Source organism: Setaria italica, chromosome III (genome assembly GCF_000263155.2).
Source record: "Setaria italica strain Yugu1 chromosome III, Setaria_italica_v2.0, whole genome shotgun sequence".
Taxonomy (NCBI): domain Eukaryota; kingdom Viridiplantae; phylum Streptophyta; class Magnoliopsida; order Poales; family Poaceae; genus Setaria; species Setaria italica.
This window is the reverse complement of record NC_028452.1, coordinates 2,260,243-2,274,157: the sequence shown is the minus strand read 5'-3', so window position 1 is coordinate 2,274,157 and position 13,915 is coordinate 2,260,243. Positions and strand designations below refer to the sequence as shown.

The window sequence follows — 13,915 nt, the reverse complement described above, 5'->3', positions numbered from 1 at the left end:
CGCGAGAGCGAGTTCAGCTTCACTCTCTGCAAGGGGAGGTGGAAGGCACACACTGGCAAGCGTTAAGGAACCTGCTTCCTGCCTACCGATGCATCACACGGGTTCAGCTAGGGGATGGCAGGGCTACGGACTTCTGGAATGACATCTGGGAAGAGGGTGTTCCCATGCCATCTGCGTTCCCGGCCCTCTACAGCCATGTCACTAAACCTGGAACTACAGTGAGGCACATCTTGGAGAGAGGTATTCTCCACACTCTTGCGCCACGCTTGAGCACCCAAGCAACACAGGAGCTTCAGGCCCTTGAAGAACTACTTGGAGACTTTAACTCTGTCCGACGAGGAAGATGTACGCACGTCCTGCTTTGAATCAGTGGAACACCGTCTGCACGTCTGCACACGGGCCAGGTATACCAGGCGTCAGTCTTCTCTGGCACTGAATGTGACTTGTTCAAGTTCGTCTGGCGCAACCATGCCACACCGCGTGCCAAGTTCTTCGGTTGGCTCATGGTACAGGACAAGTTACAGTGCAAGAAAAATCTGCTGCGAAAGAATATCATCGACTCGGCCACTTGTGATCTATGTCATCAGGCAGAGGAGGATGCTGACCACCTCTTCTCGGCATGCCCGTTCGCCCGTCAGTTCTGGACCAAGTTAGGATGGCCAGAATCATCTGTGCCCTCCCCGGCCACCATCTGGCATACTGTGCCTCCCAGGGAAGTCCCCGTCACTAAGCTCTCCACGTTCCTGCTGCTATGCTGCTGGCGTCTGTGGAAACACCGTGTTCCGAGGGCAACAGCCCAATCTTGGAAGGTTGCTACACGGTTGCAAGGAAGACTGCCTGCTCTGGCGCGGGCGATGGAGGCACCGTGCTGTTGTGGGTATTTCCCCCACACCCTGACATTTGATGCTTTGGTAATAGCAGTATTTCTGTCAGGACAAAGGGCTTCTTTTGATTGGCACCCTTTGGTTTTTTTTTTCAATGTTTCTAACAAAATTTCGTGAAGTTTTGAAATCTTGCGAATGTCACAGTCGCAGGTAAGCGGCACAATGTGTTGGCCGTGTCATTCGCTCTAAGGGCCTGTTTGGCAACCATGTGTTAAAGTTTAACACCTGTCACATCAGATGTTTGGATGCTAATTAGGAGTATTAAACATAGGCTAATTACAAAACTAATTGCACAGATGGAGTGTAATTCACGAGACGAATCTATTAAACCTAATTAGTCCATGATTTGACAATGTGGTGCTACAGTAACCAATTGCTAATGATGGATTAATTATGCTTAATAGATTCGTCTCGCGAATTAGCACATGGTTCTGCAATTGGTTTTATAATTAGCTCATGTTTAGTTCTCCTAATTAGCATCCGAACATCCGATGTGACACTGTTAAAGTTTAACATCTCGTATCCAAACACCCCCTAAAGCAGACTATGGATGATGATATTTGCTGACAAGAGGAACGTGATTACTGCCTTGTCTGATTGAATTTTAGCTTAGCTGAGCATGGAGAAAGCCGCATGTATGGTTGTTTTATGTTGATGAACTGGCTGCAATCTTGTTGTATCAGTTACTCGCCACATTGTTAATCTGCATGTTGATAAAAACGGGTTCCCATTTTCTTGGTCCAGTGGAAACGGGACATTTCAGTTCAAAATATCAACAAAATTGTAGCATCCTTTGGAACCATGGTGAACTGCAGGGGAGGCATCTATCCGCCTAAATGCCGCCGCCGCGGCCGAACCGCGGGGAGGAGCGAGCACAATGAGCGGAGCGCGAGGAGGAGCCCAAGGCAGCGGATAGGCGAGTGGGATCCGGAGGCTAGCGGCGGCGCAAGCCGAGGTCGCCGCCGGCAGCGCGGGCTCCGTCGGCTTCCCCGACGCCGGCCCGGAATATTTGCAGAACACCTGGATCGCGATTAATAGTCGCGATCCAAGGTTATTTTCGTAAAACCGCCTGATTTGGATCGCGATCCAAAATGGTGGTCTTTTTTAAAATACCAGAACGTATATTTGCATAAAGCCCCCATGTCCGATCAGCTCCGCCTCCGGCACCGACGGCCGTCGCCGCCACCAGCGCCACCGTCTGCCCTAGATCCCGTTCCAGCCGGAAGCGCAAGGTCCCATCCTTGGCTCAAGCCCTGCCCTGCCACGAGAGCTCGACTCCTTTGCTCTGACCTCTGAGCCGCGCAGCGAAGTCATCGGAGCCGCACGCCTGAACTCACGCGGCCGGGCATGGCGGCATCGTCTCCTCCTAGAAAACGGCATTGCCGCAGGAAGATGTGGACCTTGAGGGTCTCCACCACTGCTGACAGGCTCCAGCACCTTGCTAAGGACTCCATCGTCTCCGTCGGGGTCTCCGGTAGCCGAACCGACGTTGGATTCCAACCCACTTCTCCGTCTGGACCGCGCTTCTTCCTCACACATTGCTCCATTGCTCGGCAAGAATCGAAGGCTGGTGCTGAATTGCTGACTTGAAGAACTGGAATTTGCATGCTGAATCTGTGAGGATCCCAGAGCTACAGTTGCTGATTGTAGGGATGAGACTGATTTACAACATGCCTCTCCCGAGCCCACACACCCGCTGTAATCTGCACTCCACCAGAAAATCTCAGCAGGGTTTTTCTTTCCTTGGCAAAGGCGTCATGGCATCAGGTTCCATTGAAACCGGCAACTACGAGGAACCAGATCGACTTGGACAACGAAGATCATCATGTATGATGAGGTGAAATAGGTGTGTGTGCTAGGCAGCTAGAAACGGTGGTGTGTTCTGCATACTGCAATCTCCTCCTCACTGACGTTTCCCGCTCAGAAAATCATCACCATGCCCTGAATCGATAGCTTCTTGAATCCAACGCGCACGAATCCGGACTGCGCACAGAGCCATTGAACTCGCATTGTAGGCCTTGTTTAGTTCGCGAATTTGGGAGGTGCCAAATTACTGTTACAGCACTGTAGCACACTGTAGCGTTTCGTTTGTATTTGTGAATTATTGTCCAAATATTGACTAATTAGGCTCAAAAGATTCGTCTCGCAAAGTACAACAAAACTGTGCAATTACTTTTTAATTTTATCTACATTTAGTACTCCATGCATGTACCGCAAGTTTGATGTGATGGAGAATCTTCTTTTTGCATAGTGTCAAAGTTGGAAGTTGGGAGTAACTAAACATGGCCGTAATTTGGCAGCACCCAATCGTTACAACGCTTTTGGTTTTCAGTGAAGACTATCTTCAGAAGGGGCATTTTCTGCTCAGAGAATCCAAGCACACGCATTGAAGAATCCACGCACGCATTTTGAGCTGCTACGTACTTGCTTCTGCACCACACTACATGGATCCCAATGTCCTTTTCAAAGGCAACGCATCTATCCGTTAAGGCCTTGTTTAGTTAGGGAATTTGGGAGGTGCCAAATTACTGTTACAGCACTGTAGCACACTGTAGCGTTTCGTTTGTATTTGTGAATTATTGTCCAAATATTGACTAATTAGGCTCAAAAGATTCGTCTCGCAAAGTACAACAAAACTGTGCAATTAGTTTTTAATTTCATCTACATTTAGTACTCCATGCATGTACCGCAAGTTTGATGTGATGGGGAATCTTCTTTTTGCATAGTGTCAAAGTTGGGAGTAACTAAACATGGCCTAAAATCAGGATCCATCGTATGCTTGGCAGTGCCAGTGTGCAAACTATGCAAGATTCATATGGCTAAACACAAGCTGGCTCACAGAACTAGGAAGATCCATGTGTTCAGCACTCAGCCGATACCACATGGATGGATACATGTCATTACATTATATTCACTGTGCCATAGAAAAACACCAAGTTATGCTGCCCTAGTGGTAAATTTTACATTGGCTTACAAAGAAACATCTTGCAGCCAACAACAGATTCAGAAGCAATTTAAAGTTCACTAGCAGCCACAGGAGGATACTACAGACTAAAACCCAGCCGGGTACATTTCTCCATAACGCCGGGTGAAATAAAGGGCCACAGACAAGCTTGAATTATTCTACATTCACAAATCACTACAAGTTGGAGCGACAACCCATAATTTGAGAGGGGAGGTCAAAAAAGCAGAGGCTCCTGGTACAATTGTTCTGATAGCACAAGTACACTGCGACGTTGGAATGATCCCATATTTTTTTATACATGAAAAGAACTAAACACGCTAAGAAAACAAATCCAAGTTTTCTCAAGACGCTATCTAGTAGTTTCTGTAACTCATCCAGTCTCCTCCCTACAGTTATTAACACCTGAAAGGGGCCCCGAGTCTTGCCCTTAAACTCGCAGCAACAGTTTTACATCTGAACAGAGATTATGATGGGGGTTATCCAGATCACCAGCCTTACTACTTCAAGGAGACTATCCATGTTATGCAAGGGATGTGTTGAAGGTACAAACCAGACTGAAAATGGATGCTCCATAGTACCTTCCCTTACTGCAGGTTGCCACCCCTTAAACAATCTGGACCCAGGTTGGTGTGTCAGACCTTGGACCTGCAATTGTCCGGTAGACATACATCGTCTCGGCGGGGCTCTCATCTGTAAGTGAGTCCAAGGGGCATGCACGTCGAGGATCATTCATGACCTCCACACTAAGGCGAGGCATCTTGCGTGCAAGCTGTCGGCATGCGCCCAGGGTCAGTGAGCACGACGACATCCAAAGGGATCGCATTGTCTCCAGCTTGGCAGCATTTGCCAGCAAGGGCTTATCACCGAATGGGCAGTCCCTGATCTCCAGCTTCTTCAAGCTCTTGCAGCCCGAAAGGATGTAATGAAGGCCCAAGTCGCTGTTCCCAGCAAAGGCGATTGAGAGCATCTCGAGACGATCAGCATGTGCCCCGATGGATTTAAATACACGGTCTGTGAGAAGGCCTGAGACAGAAAGCCGCCTAAGGCCCTTGCATGATTCCACAATGGCACTAAAACCTGCATCAAGAGGCTGATGCGTGATGTAATCTGGTGTATGTGGCTCTATGATGCATAGGCGGAAGCAAGTGAAGTTGGGCCGGTTCTTTGCGATGGTAATAAGGGCCTCATTGGTCATCCGTCTGCAGAAGTAGAGGACTGATTCCAACATCGGGCAACCAGCAGAGACATCAACAAGACCTCTTTCAGTCAATGAAACCTGCTCAGCTGCATCGAAAGGAGAAGAAGGGAAGACCCGCAACTCCTGCAGTTTATTACAAGATGATGCCACAGCAGCAAGACCGTGGTCCTCAATTAAATCCATCACCTGAAAATTGCAGCTTTGACATTTAGAAGAGAATCTTCAAGAATATGTATGCTGCTCTAAAACAAAGAGAAGCAATTCATCAAATAGCACTTTGAGAATGAACTGAATCACTGTAGAAAACCTTCTATGGCATATTAATTACTGTGTTGTCAAACAAGGTTCATGTTTCACAAAAAAAAACGCATTAATTCCAATAACTTCATGTGATGCTTCAACATACAATGTCATGACATGCACCCTAACCAAATAGTGGTGCTTAGTGCACTAAAAAGCATATGCACAGGATCTAACGCTTTACTAAAACAATTGAAACAACATTTATGCAGGTAATTTCACTTCCTAGGTGCCCATACCAATATGCATGCAACAGCAGTTTAAACTTCAAAGGTAAATTTCAAAAACTTCTCAGCTAAATAAAAGATGTGCGCAAGGGTTGCGTACCCATAAGAGTTGCAAATTTTTGCATCTGCTAACGAATTTTATCAGTTCGGGGCCTCGTACAGTAGCATAACTCAGATTTAGTGATGTGAGGCCCTCGCATACGCAATAAAATGCTGGCAGGTACTCTGGAACAGCATCCCAAGCCCCAGAAAGCCTTCTTAGGTTTTTACAACCAGCAAATGCTGCTTCAAGCTTTGAAAAGAGATCCAGATGGTAATCCGCAGAGAATCTTCCTGTTCCAAGCTCTACAATCTGAGGAGCTTTGCGAAGAAGGCTAGCAAGCTTGTCGAGAGGTATAGAATTGTTGAGCTTGAGAGTCTTGAGGTTGCGACATCTGGTTACTAGTCGTTCAAGTACAGTTATATTAACATCCCCCTCTAAGCATGAAAAATTTAGAGTTACCAACGAAGTGAAGGATTCCGGAAAGAGACTGAGCCAATGAATAGAGCAATCCTCAATCTCATTCTCCTGCAGGTCAAGTTCTCTTAGATTTCTGCAAAGAGAGTATACAAAAGTTAGCAGTTGGAAATAACAGTTTAATAGATGACAAGTCATATCTTGAAAGAACTATGAAAACTGGAACAAGGGACAATGGCCAGAGCTATCATCACATTCAAATAAGCATGGAGATTTGCGAGGGAAAAAACACTAAAAAGAACTACAGGTGCACTCAACTACTGCAGGAAAATCCTCAAAGCACAATTGGTTACAGAAACTTACAACTTATACCTATCATTAAGCAAACATTTTCCTTATATTTTCTATTTGTTACTCCAGTTATATGTAACTTGCTTAAAGATCATTAGTGAATCTTAGTCCCTGAACTTGAACAAAACAAATTACATCATGTCATTCACATGAATACATAATATCCTAATTTGCTATTGTTTGCTATGACTTCTACACTGCAAGGGATAGTTCGGAACTTCAGATACATTTCAAAGGAAGCTATATCGGGAGAATTCACATAAACTACGCCGTGCAACTTTACCAGTCTTTGTCAAGTTACAGTCATGCAAAATCACTGCATTGCATACTGGGAGAAAGAATGTAAACAAAAGCAAACAAGGGACAATTATCAAAAAGCTGACGGACTCCAACAGTCAGCACCAACAAAGTCACAGTTCAGAATTAATATCTTCCGCAAGATTGGGAAGACTCCCGCATTGGTCGGATGTTAAATAAAGGAAGCAATAGCATAGCAGCAACAGAGACAATACTAGCTTTCACTGAGACTTGCCAATAATCAGTTACCCCAAAGGCATAAAGAAGGGCAACTCGTGAAACATACTATCGGTTAATGTGAACAGCACTCAAAAGCCAAAAAAGGAGAAAGAAACAGCTAATAATTGTAGAGAGCGTATACAAGTCATATTGCTTTCCTGGCATATGCCGTAGATGCCTGGGATAAGCTAGAAAATTGAGCTCGCTACTCCCACTTTTTTAGGTTATTTCATGCAGAAATAATATTCAACATAGAACCATCCAGAAGCAGGTGCAGCAAATTGAGGTGCTTTACGGGACTAATCAGTATAAAGAAATATTCCTCAAGTTATGGCTTTTCAAATAAAAAGGCTTATTTCACAGCCAGAGAGCACCTACTTCCACTGGTACAGGATTAATTCAGAAATCTCTCATAATGGTCAGCAGATATAAAGCAGATACGGCAACAAAAAGATTAAGGATTTCACAGGACAAGGAAGCAAAATGACTGACATGGAAAAGCAATGTGCTAAACAGTGTAGTCTTTAGACAACAAAACCAGGCTTTTAATCAGTAAGGGGCATTATCGTCAGTAAAATAAACACCTAGGGCCTTCATGAATTTCAGGGGACACACCAAAATTTCAATGGAAGCAGCAAATTTTTTTAGTTGACCGAAATGTAACCTACTTAGATCTACATGGTTTGTACATAACCTGCACTGCAGTCCCATCCCACACCCATTACAAAACTAATTATTCTGAAACTACAATGTGAGCAAACGATACATGTAAAAACTCTAAATTTGCAAATTATAATTATTGATGTTGAAGAACAGCTGCATCCAATCATAGACTTTGACTACTACTCCAATTTTAATCAGAATAATCAAAGATATGCACACCCAATTTCCTCGATCAACCTTTCGGGTGTTACAAGAACCCTCGCGGAAAGAGATAAAGGCTAAAGCCAACTCAAAACTAGGTCTATAAATTATCAGGTAATCAAAAAAATCAAAACAAGTATGCATGACACTTGTTTCTAGTACAGAATACAAATTTGTGTATTTACAGTTACAATCACAAGAATATGTGTTATCCAGAACCAATCTATCCTCATCTTGTACAACTACAGAACATATTTGATTGAGTCAGAAACCTTTTTTGCATCTGCACAAGGCACCAGTTATCAGAAACCAACCACACTATCAGGTCATCCATTTTGATGTGTTTCTTGTCACAAGCAAACAATACAAATGGTGGTTGTGCGTAAGGATTTGGCACAGTAAGGATCAAACTAGTAAAAAATCAGCATCTTCGGTGTCAGATTCTTCAGCTTCCTTTTTTTCTAAAAGGTGGGACTTTAGCAAGATCCTAATCCTTTCTGGAGAGATAAAGCAAGTTCTTCGTAAGTAAATTTCTTGTGTGCGATTCAAATTCAACAGTCGCACTAATAAAGCAAAGTGAATGTGCTCCTATTTATAAGTCCTCGATGCAAACATTATCCATATAGGAGAAAATACAACATACTTCCACCTAAAACAAGTTAGCAGCTAGAACTTAATGACAAAAGGGAGGCACGCACAACAACACAAATGGGAATCTATATGTAAAAAGCATGCTGAAAGACTTGATTCTTTGAATCCAGGTAGAAGTTTATATCAGGACGGAACTCATTCGAATCTCAAGCATAAATGAAAAGCAAAACAGTTCAAGTCAGATCTAGCATCTCATGAGGTGGGGAAATACAATTGTTTAAGTAAAGATTGCGTCCAATTGGTTCTAATCTTGAACAACCCTATCATTTTGGTGGAAAGATAAAGGGATGCATCCATCATTGCCCAGCAAATAGAAATGTTTATTCTGCCAAACCCACAGATCCGTGGAAGAAAGCAAGAAAGATAGCACCTCCACAGACCAATCACTCAAAACCACAGTAGAATCCAGAGTCAAAGCTTCCCAAGAGGAAAATAAAGCTTACTGAGGAATCCAAGCTAAGAAAGGTCAAACTTTTGATGGTGACATGAGCAACAAATTGTATCAAAGTTCACTAAAAATCCTTTCTGCCAGAGTAAAAATCATTCTTTTGACACAGTCACACAGACAAGTAGGAATCTAAAATAGCACACTAGTCTTCACCTTGGGGCAAACCCTCAAACACTCCAGATCACACTAGAACAAATTGAATGTTTACCTTTCGTCAGTGAACACCAAGAATAGATCAAATCTAAAACTGGAGCTTAGCACTATTCGCAAATACTACTCAACAAGCACGCGAAAGAAAGATCAAATGCTTAGCTCAAAATCATCAAAAGTAGTTCATCCTTATGATGAAAGCCAAGTTCAAATCATTTTCTCCTAACCAAGAAATGCTTTAGATCACAAAAACACAAAATGACACCAGGAAATCTTGGAGCTTTTCGTCATAGACTCCTCCAAGTTTCCGAAGAGAAACTCCCATAGAGCTCAAATCTTTGCGGAAGGAAAACCAAGAACCACGCAAAGCCTTAGTTTTTACGGAGTAGCTCAAATCTCGGCCTGGATGCGCGGCCTCACCTGCAGCCGGCGGCAATGGCAGCGAGCCCCGCGGTGCTGAATCCCTCGCAGGAGACGAGGCGCAGCACCTGGAAGTTCCTGAAGGAGGCCGCGATCATCTCGAGGCAGTCGTCGGTGACGACCATGCGCTTGAAGCTGAGCTCCTCGAGCAGCGGCCACCCATCGGCGGCGGCGGCGACCCATGGCGCAGCGGCGGCACCCCATCCGGGCGGTACGAGCCCGAAGTCCGCGAAGTGAGGTTTGCCCTTGACCTCGACGGCGCGGACGGATGGGAAGCGCTCGACGGCGTCCTGCGGGGACGCGGCGTAGCAGTTGGCTACCGCGAGGCGGCGGCGCGAGCGGCGCTCGGCGCGGAGCCAGGAGCGGCAGGCGGCCGCGGCGGCGCCCCGGTCCGAGTCCGCGGGGAGGAAGGAGAAGGCGTGCTCCCAGACCTCGTCCGGGAGTGCGTGCCACGGCGGCATCGCGGCGGCTGGTGCCGCGCGCGAGCCGCCGCGGCCCATGGGGGCGGCGGGGGCCGTCGGATCAGGCTACCCGGCGGCTGGGACGGGCCGGGGGAGGAGCTCTGCGGGTGGCGGCGGTAGGGCTCTCACGGGGGAAAGCATCTGGCTGCGGGAGCTGGAATGGGGGGAGCTAGCTGCAGCTGAGAGGAGGCCTCCTGTGGTCTTCTCTTCAGCTCTCTCTCTCTCTCTCTCTGCTCTCTCTCCCCCCTCTTTCTTCATTTTTTTAATTTCATTTTATTTTTTTGGTAGAGTGTTTTATTTTCTTTCATGCTGCAATTTTTTCCAAAGTCTACAGCCTATAGGGGAGGGGGGAATGAACAGTGATGGGAGTGGTGGTAGGAGGAGAGGGTCTTGTTCAGTTTGGGGCTTTGGGGCTGTTCCCGGGATTCTCTGTGGAGCAAATGGACAACATCAATATGTGGTTTCTGAGACCTTTCAATTTGAGGTCTATAATCTTTTAGGTTAAAATTGAAGTTTGTGATTCTTTATATTCAACAGCAATAAAGTCTGTCTTGGAGTTTGAGAAATTTTCATATTCCAAATTGTAGACCTAGATAACAAGCACTTCAATTCTTCTCCATATTTAGTAATTGGAAATGTACTTATGTAGGTTTTTAGGTCAAATTAGATCCTTGTCCAACTAAGATCATTAGCATCCAATGTTTCCGTTGTTTGTCGGAAACTAAGATGATTCATAAGCATGTCTTGTTGTATTGTGACTAATTTGTCTTAACGTTGAATCATCATACACTAATTGATCGCACGAGAAAAAAGATTAAAGTAAGCATGTTTTGTCGGTTTCCAATTTTTGGACAAGCACATAAATATGCATCAAGATTTGGAGGTAGATAAGATATGACATTGCTTTAGTCTAGACTTTACTGGTTCTTCCCCGCTCCTCTCCTTTTTTCCTTTTGTCGGTCCCTAGAATTTGCTAGACCATCGTATCGATAGATGCTATAATCAAAGGTTCATATTTTCCATGTTGCTATCATTGCTAGTTTCTTCGCAACCACATATGTTATATATAGTGGTTTTTTTCTTTCACGGCTATGTTTTAATGATGCCCGACATGTTTGCCACTTTTTTATTAGTCGCTAACTTGACATAATGGCTCTTAACTTGCAAGCTTTGATTCTCCATTATATTTAGTAAAATACTTCTTTTATGCTAGACTTTGTGCATGTATGTGGACATGTGTATTTCATTCTATAGGGTTCTTCATGTTTCCATGAGTGAGTCTATTCATTCTCCCAGCGTCTCCTTAGTTCTCATGAACTATTTTACTCAAATATGCAGTGAAATCTAAAGGAAAACGATTGAATGCAGCTTCACCAGTTCAAAGCGATGCAGTTGAAGCCACGCTCATGTTCTGAGACCTTGGGAGGAGGAGGAGGAGGAGGCGCAGAGGATCCTGCAGGGTTGGGGATGTGGTCCCACGCAGAGTGGGCAGTGGAGCCATCAGCGCCATGGCAGCATGTGATGGGGGCCGGGGCATGGGCCTCTGGACCTTTTACTGCCCCAGTGACAGCAAAATTAACCAAAAGATATCACGAGCTATTTTTACCTTTCACCTTTTTTGACCTGCCTGCCCCCGGTCCGTCCTCGCTCTCAAATCCCAATCTCGAGAAATCATCCATTCTCGCCTTTTTCACTGTTGGAGCCATTCCGATTGCAAACATCTCTTGGCAGCCGGAAAACACACCTTAATCTTACTCCAATTGTAGTAACATGAATGTAATGTAACTATGGTCCATAAAAAATAAACTGCTCACATGCCTGGCAATCTGGTATTATTAGTAACTAAATCATTACTGAAATATGGTACTAGCAAGAGATAATATCCTAGCGCCGGCCACCAACTCTCATATAAAATCTTTGTGCCAATAATGCAAGCTCAAGGCATCAAGCGCGTATTTAGGAGGGCAAAATTTTGTGAAGCTAAAGAGCACATACACCCGGTGCTTAGAGGCAGTTCTTAGCTGAGAAAACCTTTTTTTTTCAACCATATCATTTACACCTGATGCTTGAAAGGTGGATAGAGTACGTGCAAACAAGGTGGTTGAGTCTATTTTAACACCAATTTGCGTGGGGATTAACTTCTAGTACTGGTGCTTAATTATATTTACAATATTCTCTCTTTAAGCATTCAGGTCTAAACATCTTGCACCGTGTACATGCTTTTTAAAGATTTTATATTTCTAATGAATCCCGCTAAATTGTACTAACAGTCACCAAAAAGCTGTCATGATTGGTAGATAAACCACTGATCAGTAAGTAAATAATCTTTCCTCATCCTATTCAGTGGTAACCGCGTCGCAGATTTGAGCCACCCGTAGGGAAAAAAAAGTATGGCAAGCAACAATTGTTTGCAATGTTGCACCGTTCCTCCTTCCAGGAGAAAATACTCCTCGGTTCCAAATTGCAGGTCGTTTTGACTTTTTTAAGTTCATATATATTATTATGAATCTAGATATACACTATATCTAAATATATAATAATATCTATGAATAAAAAAATTAAAACGATCTAATTTGAAATGGAGTGAGAAAAAATTATGAGCAAAGGAAGTTTCTTAGTAGCAGGAGTGTAATTCTCCCTGACGGTACTGTAGTGATGCTACACCTGCCATCTAGCGAGAACCCACTGTCATCTTCAGTAATCCTGCCCCATGAGGCCATGACAGCACTGCCATTAGCTGATGCAGCATTTTCACTCGCCCCTGCTGCCCTGCATCTGCATCTGCATTTGTTTATCTGCGATAAACATTTCCTGCATACCAAATGCCTTCCAAGAAAATTCCCTTTTGCAAAGAAAAAAATTATATTACTGCTACAAGAAACAGTAGCAGCTTGCAAATAAATTCATCTACCAGTATACTCCATTTTTCTCTCTGAAAGTAGACGGTCATGTTACACCTGTCACCCATCATCGCTATCTAATCTAACCCACTGTCATCGTCCCGATAGTCTAAGGCTAGGTAGCAACCTTTAGCCCATATCATATCGGATATTTAGATACTAATTAAGAGTATTAAATATAATAGTATTAAATATAAACTAATTACAAAACTAATTGCACGGATGGAGGCTAATTCGCGAGACGAATCTATTAAGCCTAATTAGTTCATGATTTGATAATGTGATGCTACAGTAATCATTTGCTAATGATGGATTAAATAGGCTTAATAAATTCGTCTCGCGATTTAGCTCAGGGCTTCTGCAATTAGTTTTATAATTAGCTCATATTTAATCCTTTTGATGTGATAAGAACTAAACTTTAAACCGAAAATCCAAACACATTAGCATCCGAACATTTGACATGACAAGAACTAGACTTTAAACTGAGGATCCAACGCACCCTGATCTAACCGGGCGGTAGAGTAAAATACACTGCTACTAGCTGTAGCAGCATTAGCGGGTGGTAATTAATTAGGATGCGTTTGGTTTCAAGGACGGGACGGGATGGGATGGGACGGTCCATGGATGGTCCAGTGTTTGGTTCCGAGTCATAGGGGATAGGGACGTCCCATATGAGGAATATACCCCAAAGATCCGGGACGCCCCCGTCCGGGAAAAACGAGCGGACGGGGGCGTCCCAGTTCCGCTTCGCTCGTCACGTGAGGCGCGCGTGCCGCCCAAAGCCACCGCGCACCGCTCCGCTTCTTCTTCCGTGTGCTCTTCCCGTTGCTCTGTTCCCCTGGGCGAAAAACAAGCAGCAGCTCAACCGGCCGCCGCCGCCGCCTTCCCCGGCCGCCGCCGCCGCACCCGGGGCCGGCCGCCGCCACCGCCTTCCGCGCCCGCCGCAGCGCCCGGGGCCGGCCGCCGCCGCCGCCGCCTTCCGTGGCCGCCGAGGAGCCCGGGGGCCTTCCGCCGCCGCCGCCGCCTTCCGCGGCCGCCGAGGAGCCCGGGGCGGGCCGCCGGTGCCGCCTTACGAGCCCGCCGCCTTCCGCTGCGTAGATCCGGGGCCGGCCATGGACTAACC

The 13,915-nt window shown here is 45.2% G+C and overlaps 1 protein-coding gene across 1 annotated transcript; it reads right to left on the bottom strand.

Annotated features, from left to right (window-relative positions):
* Positions 1–3,842: 3,842 nt before the first annotated feature.
* LOC101777808 (transport inhibitor response 1-like protein Os05g0150500) lies at positions 3,843–10,130 on the bottom strand. Its single transcript, XM_004960213.3, has 3 exons — positions 9,432–10,130; positions 5,675–6,167; positions 3,843–5,233 (listed from the first exon to the last, which is right to left on the bottom strand). The coding sequence occupies exons 1-3, from the start codon at positions 9,929–9,931 to the stop codon at positions 4,454–4,456; spliced, it is 1,773 nt and encodes a 590-aa protein (XP_004960270.1). The 5' UTR covers positions 9,932–10,130; the 3' UTR covers positions 3,843–4,453.
* Positions 10,131–13,915: the final 3,785 nt, after the last annotated feature.

Coding starts and splice junctions, on each gene's coding strand:
- LOC101777808 (XM_004960213.3), bottom strand. CDS start 9,931: ATGGGCCGCGGCGGCTCGCGCGCGGCACCAGCCGCCGCGATGCCGCCG. Junction 6,168..9,431: donor GCCATTGCCGCCGGCTGCAG/GTGAGGCCGCGC, acceptor CTCTCTTTGCAG/AAATCTAAGAGAACTTGACC. Junction 5,234..5,674: donor AAAATTTGCAACTCTTATGG/GTACGCAACCCT, acceptor TGCAATTTTCAG/GTGATGGATTTAATTGAGGA.